Source organism: Polyodon spathula, chromosome 2, assembly GCF_017654505.1.
Source record: "Polyodon spathula isolate WHYD16114869_AA chromosome 2, ASM1765450v1, whole genome shotgun sequence".
Classification (NCBI taxonomy): domain Eukaryota; kingdom Metazoa; phylum Chordata; class Actinopteri; order Acipenseriformes; family Polyodontidae; genus Polyodon; species Polyodon spathula.
Window position 1 is genome coordinate 35,483,602 of NC_054535.1, and position 20,843 is coordinate 35,504,444.

The 20,843-nt window shown below is 35.1% G+C and overlaps 1 protein-coding gene across 6 annotated transcripts in view; it reads left to right on the forward strand.

Annotated features, from left to right (window-relative positions):
• Nucleotides 1-1,286: 1,286 nt before the first annotated feature.
• LOC121295772 (nuclear factor 1 B-type-like) overlaps nucleotides 1,287-20,843 on the forward strand; it is a 137,564-nt gene continuing 118,007 nt past the window's right edge. For 4 of the 6 annotated variants that reach the window (XM_041220803.1, XM_041220899.1, XM_041220820.1 and 1 more), the window contains exon 1: nucleotides 1,308-1,397. In XM_041220803.1, coding sequence (XP_041076737.1) covers nucleotides 1,323-1,397 — 75 coding nt within the window. In that variant the 5' untranslated portion in view covers nucleotides 1,308-1,322. Of the gene's footprint in view, nucleotides 1,398-20,843 lie in introns of all 6 variants that reach the window. The other 2 variants (XM_041220811.1, XM_041220830.1) reach the window with 1 other exon arrangement.

A 20,843-nucleotide genomic window follows, 5' to 3' on the forward strand; every position in this document is an offset into this window, starting at 1 on the left:
TAATCTGGCAGTTTTGTGTACAATGTAAAATGTTATTAGAATTTAGAATTAACTTTTAGAATTAACTTTTGCAGTTAACAAAATTAGTGTAAGTTATCATAACAATATAATTAAAGAGAAGATTTAAATAACAGGTAGATGGCAGTTAAAAGTGCTCCAAAAAATTACAAAGTAGTCTGTCCTCAGATGAGGACAATGGCACTTAATGGCTTATTGTGCAACACGATACTAACTTTATTAGCTGGAATAAGAAAAAATGTTTTCTGAAAATAGAGAAAAGTAATAATAGATACCGGCACGTACTAATTTAGCTGAGATGGATATATTTTTTATGTCTGATGCCAAAGTGTATATTTAAAGTTGGGTTACGAATCTTAAAATGGACATCTCTAGTAGAAGCTTATCAAGTTATATGTCTTAAGAATATATATCCTGGAAATTTAATTTAAAAACCAAGCATCTATGAACATGATGTACAGTTATATTAAAAAATATAGAAAGATAGAGAGAGACAACTAACATAGCAGAATTGTCCCTCATTGTACCTTCCAAAATGAAGATTCTAACAAAGACAAGAGAGCTTTGCAGCCGTACAAAATGAGTCCCGTGAATGATCAGATTATCTCCACATTAATCCAGCAGTGCATTGTATGTTAGTTGCACAGTTCCGTAGTGTTTGCTTTTAGTTTGCACAGACTCCGAAAAGTTAAACTGTTTCCATATGAGAGTTGGAGATGTAGCCTTTAGCAAGCTCTGGCGAGTCCAGCTGCAGCAGCAGCTAGCTATCTGTGTGTTCCACTCCTTGTATATGCTCGGTGACATCTGAACCATGCCCGATTGTGCCGATGAGTCTCTTATGTCTTTGTTTGGGGATATTAATTCCTGGCTTTTTGGGCCTCCCCACATCTACACCAGAGAGAGAGAGAGAGAGAGAGAGAGAGAGAGAGAGAGAGAGAGAGAGAGAGAGAGAGAGAGAGGACCACGGATTGAGTTGAACAATATACAACAGAATGCAAATAAACCTTTGTTGGCATTGCCTTATAAAGCAGTTAGACGCCCACTTGCTGGACTTTTAAACTCTTGAGCACACAAAAGAACGATGTTCCCGGTTTCAACTATTCCCTAAAATAAAAGAGAAAAAAAGCTGATCCTTGTCATTATAGCTGTGAGGTTGGAATCATTGGTAGTACGAGAGCTGTTCCCATGATGCAGTCTGATAAGGACTGGCCTACATGTAGCACAGCATGCCACGGCTGATGTTTCCTTGATTAGGTGTTTTATCTTCCATTGAGCTGCATCTGATGAAGGCTGCTGACAGAGTTATGGCTGGGAAAGCATCGGACGGCTCCATAAAATGGCAGCTATGTTATGACATGTCAGCCAGGACCTGGTGGATGGTAAGTTGGCGTGAGAATTTTTTTTCTTTGTTTTTTTTTTTTTTTTTTTTGGTATAGACTAACTCCCCCTTGGTTGCTGCAATGCACATGTAACGAAGTTCAAGTGCAATCACTTTGTACAACTTTACTTCGGTAAAAAAAAAAAAATGTTCCCCCTTCCCTATATTAGAATGGGCTTTTGTTTTTAGTGATGGAACCCGGACCCTTCGTTTCTGGAGCTGGCGTGTTTATTGTCACTTCAGTTATTACAACAAAATGGAAATGTTACAGTGCACCCCCCCCCCCCCCCCCCCCCCCCCCCCCCACTAAACTTGGCTTGCGTGAGAATATTCATAGTGAGGAAACAATCTGAAAAAAGAAAAGGGGGGCCAATGTGTCACTGTGCTGTTGGCTTATTGTCACTGACTTACTTTAAATCGTTTGTTAGATTGATCCACTTCTTCATTCATTTTTCTAGTGAATAATTATATAATAATTATAAGTGTATTGTGGCAGTTGGTTGCTGCTTCTTAATCAGTATTCACTTGTCCACCACGCTACCATTAATTTCATGTAGTTTTCCAATAATGAATACAGTAAGTCAAGCAATCACTGATGAGTATGCTGCTTGACATGCTTAAATATAGTTAATGAGGCTATGCATATTCAGACTTTCTTTGTTTAAACAACCTGGGCTTTTAATTCCCCACTTATTGCTCCAGTTGACTTGAGCATTTCCCTAAAGACAACTTTGTTTCTGTAGCAGGCAGAAACATCAGCAGCAGCAACCCTTAAACTCAAGAGAAACAAGTGCACCGGGAAATCATAACTGCTTCAGCTCTCACAAGTGAGAGCTGAACATTTTCTGTGTATGCTAATTTTTGTTTTGTAGACAATGGCCTCTTGTTATGCTTTGCCTTGTCATGAATGAGGACCTTCTGCTGGCTGACATTCCATTATGAATATTAATTTACTTCTTGGGTTTTTCAGTCTGGCAGTATTGTTTTTTTTTCCATCTCTTGCTCACTGTCTTTGCTTATTTGTCTGGATAATTATTATGCTTACTGCATGGACTGTTTTTTTTTTGTTTTGTTTTTCACAGTTAGCACAGTGTTTAGACAATAGGTACTTTATTCCTAGACAGTGGATTTAGAGAAGCACTAGTGGACAGCATGTCCTCTTACTAGGGCTGGTAAATGCCTTCCTACTTTATAGTTTTTTTCAAGATTGCAACATTTTAAGGACTATTCTGATGTACTGGAGTGCAATTGAATTTCAGTGGTTGTGTCTCATTGCAAATTTTATTTTATTCAACAACGAGGCAGTTTTGTGTCTTTAAACTGGTTGAAGATTTGTGGTGGTCTTTTTTTTTTACCATGTGAGAAATAAAATGCACTGGGAGAAATATATCGTCAGGAATTAGTTTGAACTACTTCTCTGTTATTTGTCATCATATTACATTGTGAGATGAAAAAACTGATGTGTTGGTGGCTTGACATTATTGTATGCTTGTATTGGTCTAAAAGAACACCTGTGAAGATGTGCTTTCTAATCTGGTATTTCAGAAATCTTCTCATCAGTGTAAGGGTGATTTTACATGTGGTTTACAAGTTCTATTTGTTGTGTGTTTTGTTAGATAATAATAGGAACAACAGGACAGTTTGTAAGGTAAGCCAAAGTTAAAAAGCTTAGTTTAAATTTAAAAAAAGGAACATTGCATGGATTTAGGAAACTGTAGTTAATTCCCAGTTTCTTTAATTATATTTTTATTTAGGCTTGCCTTTTACAATAATTTGTGTACAACATTGCACTTCTAAAAGTGTAAATATGTAATACCGAACAGTGTGCAGTAAAGTGAAATGTTCGTTATCAATCAACCAGAAATTTCAAATAATTATCCCAAGCTCTGTGCTTGTTAACCACAGTAGCTGAATTCAATTACAGCATATCTTTAGAATGTGGACTGAACCTTTTCCCCAAATTTCTTCAACATTTTAAGCAAAGTATTTGATTTTCAGTGGCCTAACAGACTGATATAAATGGTTTGCTATGAAGGCTCTAGCATACTTCACGATCCAACATAAAATGATGTTTTTTGTTTTTTTTTAATCTTTAGTCATTTTTTGTAATATTCTTAAAATGAAAATTGTATTTTTAGTAAATAAAAAAAAATAAACATCATATTGCAAGCAAATATACTCTGCATACTTGTGGGGACCCATTATCTTTTAGTTAATGTATGAAGGGAAACATTAACCTTCAGCGAGTTATTTTAAAATGAATCAAACAAATACATTATTTAATTTGTTTCAAGTAAAAGTATAGTGAGAAACACATATACCTTAGTCATGTTACTGAAATTAAGATGTTAAACTGCATAAACTGCAAAAAAATTTTGATCCACTACAGAGGGATGTAATCTGGCCACTTTTTAATTTATGCTGTAAGCATCTGTTGTAGCTCTGTTCTTGTGAAAGAAGGGAAACATCCCAGGTTTCTTACATATACCGTGTATTGTTGTATAAAACAGGTATTATTTCTTGTAAAAACAATTGCTAACTAAGCAGTAATCTTTTTAAAATCTGGTACTGTAGCTATAACAGTAATTAACTCAAGGTGTAACCTTTTGTTTCAGTTCAATTAAAACTTTGACCTGAAAGATAGCTGTGTGTGGTTCATTTACTAGAATGTTCTGTCTTTTCTGGTTTTAAGGAATTTCTTTAGTACAGGAGCATAATATCAAATGTAACTTAAACTTAGAAAATGTAAGTAACATTAATTGCTGCTTAGATTGACATTGAAGTTTATTAGGGACTTCTGAAGTCATAATTCCCTTGCATAACTAGTGTGCTTTTTATAACAGCTCTCCAATTATTATTATTATTATTATTATTATTATTATTATTATTATTATTATTATTATACATACATACATAAGGTTATTAAAAAAAAAAAATCCTACACCTAATCATTTTTAGTCTTTGTAAAAAATAGGTACTTTTGCATTTTTTAAATCAATGTTTGCTTTTGAGGCCATGTCTTGTTTATTTGGCAGCAACAGCAAGCTGCATGAAACAAGTGTATCTGGCTTTAATGGAAGCCCTCAGCAATTCTCCACTTGAATAAACATGATTATTTTACCATCAAATGAGACAAATTGTAAGTCAGTCAATACACTTTTAACATTTCAAAATGTTACACCAGTGCTAAAAAAAATACATGTCCTGTACATATTGACAATAGACACAAACATATGATAATGACAAACTGGAGCTGAACTCTTACCTAAACTGACAACACATGTTTAAGTATAAAACCACCACAGATGAGCCACAACACAGTGCTCTGGCATCACTAGGTGACAGTCACACCCCTGCCAACTGTAAACACTGAAATCAGGGATGACAAGAACAAAAAAAAATTTTTGATGCTCTAAACTTGGACTAAAATGTACTGCTCCACACAGTAAACAATGGGAGACAGCTGGCACTGAGCTGCTTGAGATTGGTAAAAAAAAACTAGTGTCAGTGCTCATTACAATCAACGTACACAGTGTCATTATTAAAAAAAACAAAAATAAACATGTGGAGTACGTGCCCATTTCATGTACAGGACATGCTGTGAAATTAACCAAAAACAGATATTTTTGAAATAAAAATAAAAACACACCATCCAGTACTCTCTTACCAGTAACTTAACCAGTAACTTTACACAACATATTGCCATGTGCAATGAAGAACCCCACAAATTGATTTACAGTGAGCTCATTACTCTGAACCCAACATGTGGATGAAATTGTGGATATATTAATGCATTTACTGTAGTTTTATCCTTGCCCTACATTTTTTATGAACTAAGTTCATGCAAGATTAAGTAAAACTATACAGAATGAAACCAAATCATCCAGGCAGAAATTTACATGTCAAATTATGTCCGTCTACTAAAGATAACATGGGAACATCAGATACCACAGCCCATAGCAATATTTTGACCTCTTGTATCAGGAATTGGTGTTGCAATTAAATTTGAAATCTGTCTTACATGGTTTGTAGTAACAGCAGTACTTCATATATAGGTCTTTCTACTGCAGTGGGTGTTTTGCATTTCTTTAGAATATCAATGTTGCTTTCTTTATTTTTCTGCAAAGAAACACATACAGTTGTAGTCAGAGCAAAATTCAGCACCTGGATCTGAAAAGAAAATGCATACAAAAAGCAGTTTTTTTAAAAATATGTATTAAAAGCATTGTGGACAGTGGACAGTGGACAAAAAAAAAAGTTTGTCATCTTATTTATTGTTATTAGTAGGTTAATCTGCATATGGTTTTTGTTTAAACAATTGAAAAAAGTGTAATATCCAATTACATTATATAAATATATATATATATATATATATATATATATATATATATATATATATATATATATATATATATAATGCATACTTTATGTTAAACATTTTTAATTGAATATATTTTGTATTGTAAAGGTACAAAACCTTTTCGAGTTGTCCATCATGATCAGGCACTTCAACCCATGATAAGTGCCACTTATACACTACTGATGAAACAGCTCTTACCAAGATATCTGGCTAATTGCTCTTATATTTGCATGAAGAGGTTAAAGGAATTGGGACTCTTAAGCGATGAGTACTTTGAAAAGGAACTCATTAAATTACTTGAAACATTAGACTTCTGCCTGACCGCCCAACCCTCCTCAGTCTATTAAAGGGTTTCATGAAAAATGAAACCCCCTCAACAGATGCCGGACTGTCAGGTCAGAGAGGGGAAACCATAATTTGTCTAGAATCCCTGAAGCAAACAGTTGTTCATTAAAAAACTAAACTAATGCAGTCTTGATTGTTTGTCATGATTTTTCTTGTGTCTCAATTGTTAAGTACAGCTGGGAAGCTAATGTCAGTTTATGTACAAACCCCAAGCAATCTGGTGCTCAGACAAGACAACGTCATACAGATTTAAATACATTTAGGTCTTAGATTAGCATAATACTAACTAATTGTGAATACAATTAGCATTAAGTATGGCACTAATTCAGGATTAATGGGTTTAAATTTTAAGAAATTAAGGTCAGACTGTTTATCATATAGTTGAATGTGTTTAATGTTGAAAATCAGAATGCATGTATTAACTTTTTTTTGATCAACGTATCATTCCCCCTAATAAAATGATAAGCCAATTAGTGGTGGAACAGCAGGATAAGAACATTAAATGATATTGATTTTTAATTAGCAAACTTCTATTTGCATACTACTGGGTTATAAAAAAAAAATCTATAGTTGCAGCCTAGAAACAATGGAAAAAAAAAAAGACAAGGAATTTTCACTTATTCGGTTTAATAAATTCATTGATGATACGATGAGTCAAAACAATACATAATTCAAATTTACATTAATAATAACAATAGTCATCACGTTTTCATAATAATAATAATAATAATAATAATAATAATAATAATAATAATAATAATAATAATAATAATTAAACTTGATATGTCATAAGGATATATAAGGGAAAGTATGACTTGTAATATTGATTTTTGAATAAGGCCAGTCATTGCATTTGTCTCATAGGTTTTAACTTAATTAAAAAAAAAAAAATCCTTAAATTAAATCTAGCACCAAATCTATAATACCATAAGGTGAATTGAATTCACGACCAACTGAAGAGCTGTCCTTTTTAGTATTTTTTTAAGTGTAACAAAAACAAGTTTGATAGACTGTCTAATGACAGTGCTAAAAAAAAAAAAAAAAGAGATCTGTTTTAGATTCTGTTATTTATGTATGAACTAACTTTAATACCAGCAGCTGAGCAAGCTGGCTTTTATTTTTTTTAACTACCATGTTGATGTTTTTTTATTCCATCTTATTGTTCTGGAATTATGTTACACATAGACCTCCAATGTATAACTTTTCAGGGTCCTACAGAACAGGTAGTGGAAGCATTTCCAGGATTGATTTTTGTACTTTTTAATGGTATTAAGTTCTGTGATTTTTCTTTTCTAAGTTTGTAATCAGTGTATTGCGTAACTACACCCATGTGCTATGGGTATTGTACATCTGCAGTTAATTACTAGGGTACATAATGGAGAATAACATTTGAATTAATACAACCACTGAATTACGGGGTGTAACTGGACAGTACTCCTAATCCATATTGCAACAGAATGTTTTAAAGAGTTAAAATAGCTTGTCATCTGGTCCCATGCAAGGCCAAGTTAGACAGGTTTTACTATACACTATTAATGGATGCCGTAATTCTGTAATTCTACAAATGCTCCATTGTTGAGTTTATAGGCTTCTTATGAAAAATATTTCACACGGACCTAATTATCTGAGATATTATTTGTTAGTGTTTAGACTTAACTATTTAATTTATTTCAATATTGGAACATTTAGACAACAAGCTATATTCTCACCTGCAGCTATTGTTTGAGTGCATCAATAAAACAATGTCATTTTTTTATTTTTTTTTTACTCTTTTTTTCGCACAAAACTTAACATGTTGGAAAAACAAATATTCAATATGCAGTTTTTTTTTTGTTATTATTTTTTATTGTATTTTTTAATTTTTTTTTTGCTGTTGCCCCTAAATGCATTTATTACCTGGGTCTGCAACACAAACATAAAAACAAAACATTACAACCAGCATAGGTCACTGCTTGGCATTCATACATGTTTTTATTAAAATAATTTATCACATTTTTGCTACCCTTCTTATGACTACCAATTATTATTAAAACTAAAAGCAATCTAGATTAAACCCTACCTATAACTGCAAAAATGATTTGAATACTTCTAAATACTTCTAAATATATAGAAATATGTAGGTGAGATGATTCAATTATTAAAATACAAAATATATTTCTTCCCTTATGTTGTTTCCATGCTCTTATCGCAGTTGTTTGCGTGGCTCCAGACCGCTTTTTTATTTTTATGGTCTGATTAATGGAAATGGCAGTTCCCTCCCAAAAGGTAACACACACCTGCTTTGTTTCTCTCCTCCCATTTTGTGGTACATAAATTTCAGAAAATGTTTGATTTGAAAACTGGAAAGCTCCATCATATCCACAGCTTCTCAGAATATACATCTGCCTTAGTTTTAGATTTAATCTACCCCCAGGTTAACTAGCAACATATTATTTGTCAAAACTGAAAGTGGCATACCATTTTTTAAAAGATCATGTTGCCATTTAATATCATTTATAATCTTTATAGTTTTTAGTGGCCTAAATATACAAATCTGCAGTATACTCTAACATTTTTAATATTTTTATTTCTTAGACTGTGCTTTTTTTAGCATAGATGAACGAGGGGGCAATGAAATTAAACACTCCTGGATAAAACAAAAAAAAATAGTTTAAAAAAAAATTAAGCTACAAGATGCTGCATAAAATACATTTAAAATATAGTTACCTATAAATAAATACATTTCTGTGTGATGGTCTGCATATGGTAGGGATTATTGGCTACCTATGGTAATAAATAATTAATTGTCTTACATAAAAATTCATCCAGGATTATAGGAATATTATCTTAAAAACTGAAATGTGTTTCTTCTTAATAAAAAAAAAAGGTAATTTGGTTTTCTTTTTCTCTTTGCAGTCGTATCAGAATTTGGTCTTTAGATTCATAAGTCTAAGATTCTTTGGGAGTTTGTTTCTTCTACAGGTTCCATCAGATCATTGTTTTATTGCTTTATAGCAGCACTTTCATAGTTCTAAAAGATCCAGCAATGTTCCGAGCAAAAACTAGTATCCATAGTTAAATCTTTAAAAACATTTTTTTATCTCAGCTGTCATAATTTTGAAATTAAAGGATTATTTTCTACAGGATTTTACCAAATGTGAAGTCAGTAAAGTTCTACTCAGCAGTTTTAATGTGAATTAATCAATGTGGTTGAGGGCAGAGGGACAACTTGATTCTTTAGCAGTGGAGCTTAGACGTGATCTGTGCTGAGTGACTGTTTCATAATGCTTACCATTGTTTTTGGGGGTTGTGCAGGTGCAGGAGTGATGCTGTGATCAATGAAAGACAGACAACAAGAATCCAAAGTGCAACAGTGTTTATTTATAATCCTGGTCTGGTGACCAAAAATAATAATTACAAGCAGTACACAGCAATGTGTATTGCACTGTTCTAAATAATGGGTTACAGTCCCAAATAATAAAACAGTCAATTTACACACACAGATACACCCACGATCACAAGTCCCAAGTGAGTGGTTTTGGTGCAAGTGGTGAAATACAATTAAATACGTGAACAATAGTGTTGTTGTTGTCCGGGTTTAGTGCAGGCCATAAGCGACAGCTCCGGATCGTGTTAGCCGTCTAGTCTAGTGAACAAATAACAGGGTTTTAGACAGACAAACAAAACACTCATGGTTCTTTTACAATTTCAGTGTTCCTTCCAGATTAGCGTAAACATAATAAGGAACAGCTTGCCTCGCTATGTCCCCTTATATACTGTCAACCATGACCCCTTGGTAAATGAGTGCAGCCACTCCTCCATTTCGCAGCTGTCACATCGTTTCCCTTCCAGGTCGATGATTTAGTGTTCTGAGGTTCCGCCCTGTTTCTAGATGGTTGATTTCCGCTTAACCCTGGGAATTAATTGTCGGCCCATCCAGTCCAGGGTACTCGGTTCCCTTTACACAGCGCCCTCACAGGTCAGGAGAGAGATCTAACACCAAGAATCATTCTATCTCTGTCGCAGGGGTCTTTAAAAAGAAATAGCTGGTGGGGGTGGGGTGTTGGACGCTCAGTCAAAATGTAGTTGAACACAGTGGGTTAACTGTAAAATGCAAAGCTCGATAGCTTTAATAACATTGTAGTATTGCCAAATAGTACAGATGTAATGTACAGTACTGTGCAAAAGTTTTAGGCAGGTGTGAAATAAAAATACACATGTTAAAAATAGACATGTTAATAGATTTTATTTATCAATTAACTAAATGCAAAGTGAGTGAACAGAAGAAAAATCTAAATCAAATCTGTATTTGGTGTGACCACCCTTTGCCTTCAAAACAGCATCAGTTCTTCTAGGTACACTTGCACAAAGTCAGGGATTTTGTAGGCATGTAGTCAGGTGAATGATTAAACAATTATACCAAACAGGTGCTAATGATCATCAATTCAATATGTAGGTTGAAACACAATCATTAACTGAAACAGAAACAGCTGTGTAGGAGGAATAAAACTGGGTGAGGAACAGCCAAACTCAGCTAACAAGGTGAGGTTGCTGAAGAGGTTACTATCAAAAGTCATACGCCATGGCAAGACTGAGCACTGCAACAAGACACAAGGTAGTTATACTGCATCAGCAAGGTTGCACCCAGGCAGAAATTTCAAGGCAGACAGGGGTTTCCAGATGTGCTGTCCAAGCTCTTTTGAAGAAGCACAAAGAAACGGGCAACGTTGAGGACCGTAGACGCAGTGATCGGCCAAGGAAACTTACGGCAGCAGATGAAAGACACATCATGCTTACTTCCCTTCGCAATCGGAAGATGTCCAGCAATGCCATCAGCTCAGAATTGGCAGAAAACAGTGGGACCCTGGTACACCCATCTACTATCCGGAGAAGTCTGGTCAGAAGTGGCCTTCATGGAGGACTTGTGGCCAAAAAGCCATACCTCCAATGTGGAAACAAGGCCAAGCGATTCAACTATGCACGAAAACACAGGAACTGGGGTGCAGAAAAATGGCAGCAGGTGCTCTGGACTGATGAGTCAAAATTTGAAATATTTGGCTGTAGCAGAAGGCAGTTTGTTCGCCGAAGGGCTGGAGAGCGGTACACGAATGAGTGTCTGCAGGCAACAGTGAAGCATGGTGGAGGTTCCTTACAAGTTTGGGGCTGCATTTCTGCAAAAGGAGTTGGGGATTTGGTCAGAATTAATGGTCTCCTCAATGCTAAGAAGTACAGGCAGATACTTATCCATCATGCAATACCATCAGGGAGGCATCTGATTGGCCCCAAATTTATTCTGCAGCATGACAACGACCCCAAACATACAGCGAAAGTCATTAAGAACTATCTTCAGCGTAAAGAAGAACAAGGAGTCCTGGAAGTGATGGTATGGCCCCCACAGAGCCCTGATCTCAACATCATCGAGTCTGTCATGTCTTACATGAAGAGAGAGAAGTAACTGAGGCTGCCTAAATCCACAGAAGAACTGTGGTTAGTTCTCCAAGATGTTTGGGCCAACCTACCTGCCGAGTTCCTTCAAAAACTGTGTGCAAGTGTACCTAGAAGAATTGATGCTGTTTTGAAGGCAAAAGGTGGTCACACCAAGTATTGATTTGATGTAGATTTTTCTTCTGGTCACTCACTTTGCATTTAGTTAATTGATAAATATAAACTACTAACATGTCTATTTTTAAAAGCATTCTTACTTTACAGCATTTTTTCACACCTGCCTAAAACTTTTGCACAGTACTGTATGTGTGTCTGACAATAACTTAGGATATAAATACAAAAGTTTCAAATACAGTGCTGTAGATAAAGTGAGGTTTCCTGGTAGCATTGCGGTAGGTTCCATGGTCTGACTGCAGCTAGATCACTTCTGTACAGCACATGAAGCAGTGGACCTAAAAGTTCCTGCTGTTTTTGTTACAATGCTTACCTATGCTTTCCCATACTTTCACAATGCATTATTACACTTTGCTATGCTTTTACTATGGTACACTTTTATAAGGAAGTACCAGGAAGCAGTTGAAACTTTGCGTTATGTAGTCTGTAAAATCGGCAGATTCCCAACTGAAGTATAATAATAAAAGCAAAAAAAAAAACCCAAAGATCTTCAACACAAGAAAAGAAAGACCAGTGATAATAGTCCTAATGCTAATAGGCAATTGCTTTTAAAACTTTGCGTAGCACTCCTAAGATTAAAATACAACAACCTATGTTTTTATAGATATATTTTCCTTTGGGACTGTATAAACAATAATATATCGCCCTCATCCTTGGGGCCACCGATGTGATCATGACACTCATGGTTATTCCCTCCTGGATTTTCTCTGCATACAGAAGAAAATATCAAGACTGGCTGATACTGGGCTTACATTAAAGATAATAATTGGCCCTATTAGGAAGCAAGTGTGAAGGCAAAGTAATAATTTCAGGGGATTAAAACTATTGTAACATAAAGTAGGAACAATACAGGTGTTCCTACCTGTATCTAAAATATTTTTGCTTCTTTTTATACCATATATTAAAAAAAAAAAAATCTGCTAACAAATGGCCTTTGCCTCTGCACTTGCTTCAGATTAAGGCCTAGCTGTATGTTTTACAAAAATATATAAGTTGATAAGATAATACCAGAACGGTACAGGACAAATATAAATTACTTGGGCATTTCTTTCTGCTTTTTAGGAAAACCTTTCACTTACGAGTAATGAAACATTAGAGGCACCCGATGAAGGGCAACATGTTTTTATGATTACAGCCGCACAGGGTCATGGAAGGTGCTGTGACTGATGCCTAAAGGTGTCATCGCATTAGCTGGATGTAGGTTTCAGTGGTAAAGACAACAATAAACAGAAAATGTAGCATTTTCACAAGGACATCTTCAAACCTTGTCTATTTGTATCTCATTGCTACTAATTTAAAAAAACTCTACTACCTACAAAAACAACATATAGTGGTATTTTTTACAAACTAAACACTGTAAAGTGTAACTTATTAATTAGCATAAATTATTGTGTTTTGGTAAAACTAAAAACTCTGTTACAGCACAATTCTAAAATAAAACAACTTTGTATGCTTAATATAAATGTTATAACACAACCTTATTTTGTTTTATATGTCCTATAACATGTTCGAACCATGAATTGGCTGACGTTTTGAATTCATAAATTATAACATAATGAGGGAGCACTGTATTTTGACAACCATGGATTTACCAGTCAACTTTTTTTAATTCAGTGGCAGCCAAACTGAAAAAAACCTAAGTAGTGATGTTTGATGGGGTAAAAGCTTTTTGTGCAACACAAAAGAGGTAGAGATACAAAGGGTTTATTGACTAAGAAAGTTAAGGCACGTGACCAGAGGTCAGGTACCTGTACCTTCAGCAGGCAATGTACACTGATTTTATCAGGGAGTTTTTGTTTAGACCAAATGCTTTTGCCAGTGTGCTGCACAGGATGTAATTATCTTGTCTTTTATTCAGTAAAACTAGGGAGCAAATGCACTGTGTACAATTCATGAATCAGAATTAATTTCTTAATTGTGAATTGAAATACCTGACTATGCAAATTGGATATTAAATAATATATGTTATGTGTGAACTGTCTGTTTAGAGTGCAAACAGTATAATAAGTTGAAGAACAAGTACCAAAGAAATAAAGGTTAAACTGTAAAAGAATCAAAAGAATAAGAAACCATATATTTACAGAGCATTTACCACTTGGCTCAGTTAATACATTTTTTTTGTTTGAAGAGAAAAAGAAAATGTTGATGCTAAAAATCATTGATTAAATCATTTGGGAGGTTAATTTAAGAACATCTTCATTCACTTGAGTTAATTGCTAGTTGTGGTACAGTGATTTTGTTTTTGTTTTTCAAACTTAGAATGATGGCTAATGCGGTACTTTGTGAAAATGGCATGAATCACCCTATTTCTCTTAGGTGGATAGGATTAAGTGATACCTTATGTGCATTAGACACTATTAGAAAATGTATCAGAAATGTCCTTTAACCTGATTGGTCTAGACCATCCAAGGTCCTTAATCTCTGGTAAATGACTTCAAATGTTATTGTTCAAACGTTTAATTGCTGTTCCAAATCAATCTGCAAGAAAATACGTAAATACAGTATTCATGTATTTTACCTTTTCTGCTTGATGAAAGAAAATCTGTTCTAAAATACTGCTTCGTTGCTGTCCTAGTGTTTACTGTCAGTGATAATACAGTAACCACAATAGTAACTAGTCTCCAGTTTGAATGACGAGTTGAAAAAATGCATTCTGATTGCAATCAGCAATGTTATTTCAGCAAATCACTGTAACAACACACACACACACACACACATATATACAGTGCACTCCATTTATAAGAACTACTGATATAAGAATCAACCGCATATAGTGATCCATGGCGCACGTAGTGGGTTTGTGGCCCTTGAGGAGGGAGGAGAGGTCAGACTCTGAGAGGGGAGAGAAGGAGGAGGAGGGTGAGACAAAGTTAGTAGGGGAGACAAAGGGTGTTGGGGTTGGAGCGGGAGGGGGTTGGGGGGAAGGAGAGTTGTTAAAGAGTTTGCGGATGTCAGAGATTTTAGAGGAGAAGAAAGGCAAAGTCATAAGGGAGGAGGAGGGGGAGGGTTGAGAGGGAGAAGGTAGAGGTCTAGGGCAGCAGGGAGTTTGGTTCGCTTCCATTTCTTTTCAACAGAGTTTGGTTCTTGCTGAGCAGAGCACATTGGAGAATCAGAGTTGGGTAAGGGAGGGGCGGGCAGGTCAATAGTTGGGGACAGAAGGAGGAGAAGAGGGTGGAGGTAGCAGAGTCTACAGAGAGTTGGGAGAAGGAGTTGATAAGATGGAGGTGGGAGAGAGCGGTGGAGGCAAAGACAGGGGAGAGAGAGCAGAGGTTATGATGGGAGGTGACAGTGGGGGTATGTGGAGTAGGGAAAGAGGGGAGAGACAGAGAAAAAGAGATGAAATAGTGAGTCGAGATCATAGTAATTACTCAGGGCGTGTCGATACCTGTATTTTCCGAATAATTGCCTTTAAGAAATTTTAAGTTGTTAGGTATTAATGAAATGGAATACAATATGTTGATTAGTTAACCCAGAACAATGCCGTCCCTCGATTTCCACGGTGTTATCTTGTGTTAGGGTTAAAGGAAAGGTCATGTTTGCATGATGAATCAGTTGCATTTGCAACTTTTGTAACATATTTTCATTGTCAGTTTATAGCCTCTATGCAGCAGAAAAAATGTCAGCACCCCGGATGAGAGGGAAATTCACTTTGTCGACTTTTAAAACAGTGCAAAAGTTAAATGCCATTGATTGGCACTCAATTGTAAAGCTGAAGGAAGTGTAGATTTCTTGAGTTAAAATCAACATATTAATAATTAGGTGTGTTTTGATTTATTTAATACCTGCCGACAAATGCTTCTTCAAGATAATTACTGAAAATACCAGTATCAGCACACCCCCTAATTATTGCTCATACATGTTAGAGGTTGGAAATGCTTTTTAGTGCAGTTATTTCAATTTAATGAAACGCTTCAGTCACATATGCAAATATTATGAAAACAACCTGGGAACAACAGCCAACAACATCTCTGGATCTTCCACCCCAACACTGTGCAGGCCAGATGCAATTGAAACTATCGAATCGGATCACTTTGGACAGTGGTGCATTGTCCTTTTTGATTAGCACCCTTACCTTGGAATTATTCATCAACTTGAGGAGCGCAATGTTAAAGTTAAGTGAATGCACAGAAATGGAATCAGTAAGTTTTTTAGCCCAGCCCAAGAGAAGATATCAACTGGTATTCTGATGACCAGATCTTGTGCCTCATTCCAGAACAAGTGTCTGTCAACACAGGATCTGTCAAAATTCAAACCAATGCCTGGAAACGTTTGGAAGAGCATCTGATAATTTGAGCAACAATGTTCAAACAATGAAGTCTTGAGTTTCAAAATGTATTGTTCTATTATCTGTTTTAAAAGTTACATTTAACTCCTTTGAGTGTTGTCAGGTTAAATGTTCCGATTAACTGCAAGCAGAAAAGTGCCCAATATAATGGGATGTCTGTGACTTCAAGATTCAAATGGTCACTTGGTCAATTGTTGTTTTCTTGCTCATTTCTTGCAAGTGTGTGGAGGATAATTCCTTAAATTGAAACCAATCAGTTATCAATATGTTTTCTGTTGTACACTGTTTAATGAACAGTATGCTAAAAATGTTTTTAAAATATGCGTTTGACTCAATGGTGTTGCAAAGTGTCATTGGTGTTACAGCAAGAGTCACAGGTGTTCTGGTGTTTAAATGTTTCATATATATGTATATATATACACACACACACACACACACACACACACACACACACAGTGCCTATAGAAAGTCTATACCCCCTTTCAAAATTTTCACCTTTTGTTGCCTTATAGCCTGGAATTAAAATGCATTAAAATAGTTTTTTTTTTCATTTATCTACACATCCTACCCTACAACTTCCAAGTGAAAAAATATTCTAGAAATTTGTAGAAAATTAATTAAAAATAAAAACTGAAATAGCTTGGTTAGATAAGTGTCCACCCCCCTTGTAATAGCAATCTTAAATTAGCCCTGGTCTAACAAATCACCTTCAAAATCACACGCCAACTTAAATTGTAGTGATTCACATGATTTCAGGATAAATTTAGCAGTTCCTGTAGGTTCCCTCTGCTGGGTAATGCATTTCAAAGCAAAGACTCAACCATGAGCACCAAGACGCTTTCAAAAGAACTCCGGAACAAAGTTGTTGAAAGGTACAGATCAGGGGATGGGTACTCAAAAATATCAAAGGCCTTGAATATCCCTTGGAGCATGGTCAAGACGACTGTTAAGAAGTGGAAGGTGTATGGCACCACCAAGACCCAAACTGGATGACCGAGCAAGAAGGATACTGATCAGAGATGCTACCAGGAGGCCAATGGCAACTTTGCAAGAGCTACAGACTTTTATGGACAAGACTGGTCAAAGTGTGCATGTGACAACAATATCCCAAGCACGCTACAGATCTGGCCTGTATGGTATGGTGGCAAGAAGGAAGCCATTACTCAAAAAAGCCCACCTTGAATGCAAAAAAAAAGAAAAACACTCAGAAGATTCTGTAGCCATGTGGCAAAATGTTTTGTGGTCTGACGAAACTAAAATGGAACTTTTTGGCCTAAATGCAAAGCATTATGTTTGGCGCAGCCCCAACACAGTGCATCACCGAAAGAACACCGTCCCTACTGTGAAGCATGGTGGTGGCAGCATCATGTTATGGGGATGTTTCTCATCGGCAGGGACTGGGGCACTTGTCAGGATAGAAGGGAAAATGAATGGAGCAAAATACAGAGAAGTCCTTGAGGAAATCCTGCTGCCCTCTGCAAGAAAGCTGAAACTGGGATGGAAGTTCACCTTTCAGCATGACAACTACCCAAAACACACAGCCAAAGATACACTGGAGTGGCTAAGGAACAAAAATGTAAATGTCCTTGAGTGGCCCAGTCAGAGCCCCGACCTAAATCCAATCAAAAATTTGTGGCATGACTTGAAGATTGGTGTCCATCAGTGCTCTCCAAGGAACTTGACAGAGCTTGGTCAGTTTTGTTAAGAAGAATGGTTAAATGTTATCAAATCTAGGTGTGCAAAGTTGGTAGAGACCTATCCCAACAGACTCACAGCTGTAATTGCTGCCAAAGGTGCATCCATCAAGTATTAACTCAGAGGGGTGGGGTTATCCAATTATGATCTTTCAGTTTTGTATTTTTAATATATAATTTTTTTCTCATTCAAAACTTTTTTCCCCTTAACAGTGTGGAGTGTGGTGTGTAGATAACTGGAAAAAAATCCTCATTTAAATGCATGAAACTCTGAGGCAGTGACACAACAAAATGTGAAAAAAAGTTCAAGGGGGTGTAGACTTTCTATAGGCACTGTCATATATATATATATATTAAACGTTAATACAACTAAAAAAAAACACTGTCGTAGTAAATTAAAAATAGAAAAAGGACACCTATAAAAAATTTATAAATGTTTCATTACAGTCTGTTTTGATTTTTACTATACACTGAGTTTTGAATTTTTTTATTTATTTATTTATTTATTTTTAAATTAATTTCTTTAAAGTGACACTCTCATAAAATGATTGCACAAAAAAATACACTGCAAACAACAATATGTATCTACATACATGCATTGGAGTGGGTGGTAACACCAATGACAAAATTGACCTTAAAATCTACATTTTGTTAAAAAAAAAAAATAGAAAAACAATAATCATTAAGCTCTATAGTTTGTGTGTCTGAACAGGTAAGAAGTTAACACATATATTAAGACCCTTGATAATAAAAAATGAAGAATATGGTTTCAAAACATTTTGCTAGCCTTAAATCCACCGCAATTTTAGAATAACCCAGATGTGTTTTTGTAACCTTGGCCCCAGAAACTCCCTGGTAATACACGCTGAACCATTATTCTATTTGTTTAATCTATATTGTTTTAAATCATTTGAAATTTTATACTGATTAAAGATCGTCCTACAAAATAAATATAATTGTTGTGTAATTGAAAAATATTATATACAATTATAATGATCTGCAAATTCATGGTAGTATTGTTTCTAATCTGTACTCATATTACTCATACAGGTAGTGCATGGAAAAAGGTGAAGCATTAACACGTTTTGATGATTTTAAGTACTTCAAACTTTAATTTTAGTTTGTGAATCCATATTTCAAAATGACATGAGTCATCTGAAGCTAGCTAGTGTATATTTCAAAGCACCTATATATCTACGAAAATGTATAAATACTGTTTTGAAAACAATAAGATTATTAGCATGAATTGAAGCACTTATTATCAGTACTTTCTTGTTTTTAAATAACAAACTACGCTGTCAGAAGTGCTTTATTGACTGTCTAGTATACTCGATGAAGTGAATATTTCAAAGGCTTTCCAACAAAATATAAATAAATGAGGATGAGTGACACTCCTTGGTTCAGCTGGAGTGACCCTGTAGTAACAAACGCCACTGTGACACATACCCTTTTTAAATGAGGACCATATGGAGGAAGCAACTGATCTAATGCAGAACAAGTTTGAAAAACGTTCCAAAGAGGAAGTAATGGAAAAGTTTCAAACAGCTGCGCAATATTGCTTCCAAATCCTGTTTTAAAAATTAACTACAGCTACTCATTTGAAAGCAATCACTGATTGCCAGAAAGTAGGAATTTGACTTTCAGTAAAACAAAAGTTACATGTAGAAAAAAACATGGAACAAAAGAGATCTTTTATTGGTAACTTTAAATTTCTTCTGTAATATGAAATATATTCTCTGAGAAACAATTTGTCTATTCAGTTAAAAAGAATATAACTTCATGAGTTGTGAAATTGGAAGATGGAGCAGTAGAGGCTCAAACTTAACAAGTTTACAAAAATAATGTTTTTTATGATTTAAATACATTTTCATATTCATGAAAGTGTTCTAGGCTGGCTTTGGTTTCTTTAAACTAATTCAGTAATTGTTACCTGTTGTGCACTAACACTTGATGTTTAGTGTAGGTATATTAAGGAAATGTATGGCAAACGTGCATTTGTATTATATATCTCAGTGGTGGCTGGTTGGCAAAAGACATGAAAAAGGCAGAAAAAGGGTAGAGGGATTGGGGTCCCCTGAAGTCTCTAGCAGCAGTATAATATTTTGTATTGCATTCTGACTGACAACACTTTATTTCATATTATTGTTACTACTATTTATTTATTTGGCAGACGCCTTTATCTAAGACAACTTACAGGTGTTGCAGGTTAGTACAACAATACAGAGTCACAATGCAAGATTAATATTTAAATAAAGTATAGTTTACACACACACACACACACACACACACACACACACACAATATATATTATCTATAAATATTATATAATAATATATATATAAGATATATATTATATATATATATATATATAAGATGATATATTCTCCATGATCTTACCCTACTCCACAGGGACGAGCTATATTTTTATATGGAATGTGGCCAGGTTAAATTGGTTAATTGAGTGCCAATTTAACCTGGCCATTTATATGAAGAAAACGTCTTCCTTGGTTATCTCCCCTGGAAAAGGAAACTGGCTCTTCAATGCCTTGTTGTTTTTATCAACCAGCTGCTGTATAACTAGTGAAATGATTTGACCCTAAACACAATACTCAAGTAATATTACTTAGGAAGTGCAAGTATTTGGCTGAAAAGCAAATCATTTAAATGAAATGATTTCTGTCTTTAACCTGGTATAGTATCAGAATTTGTACTCTACATATAAGAGCTACCTAGTGAAAAGAAGGGCACAAAAGTAAGAATGATGCAATTGCTTCAGTAACTATGACCCCTTTAACAACCATTAATATCAAACTTTATTCATAAAAAGCAAGCTTTGGAAAAAAAAAAAAACATTCTTACTAAAACTCGTTTGTTCAAGCTTTTCAGTATTTGTAAACATTGGAATTCGCATTATTTAAATGTTGTGGTCTTCAAGGCCTTTGTTTGTATGATAAAGTTGTATAATGCTGGGTACAGTACCTTAATGAAAAACACCTCCTACGTCCATGCTCTGTACTTCTTCTCACAAGCTCTTTAGGGGCATATTCGTAAGAATAAGAAACAGACTGGCATTGTATAGGTTGTTGGAAGAACAATCGTGTATTTGTACTGTAGAACAGCTAACCCACTATATTGTCATTGGGATTTCACAACCCACACACTGGA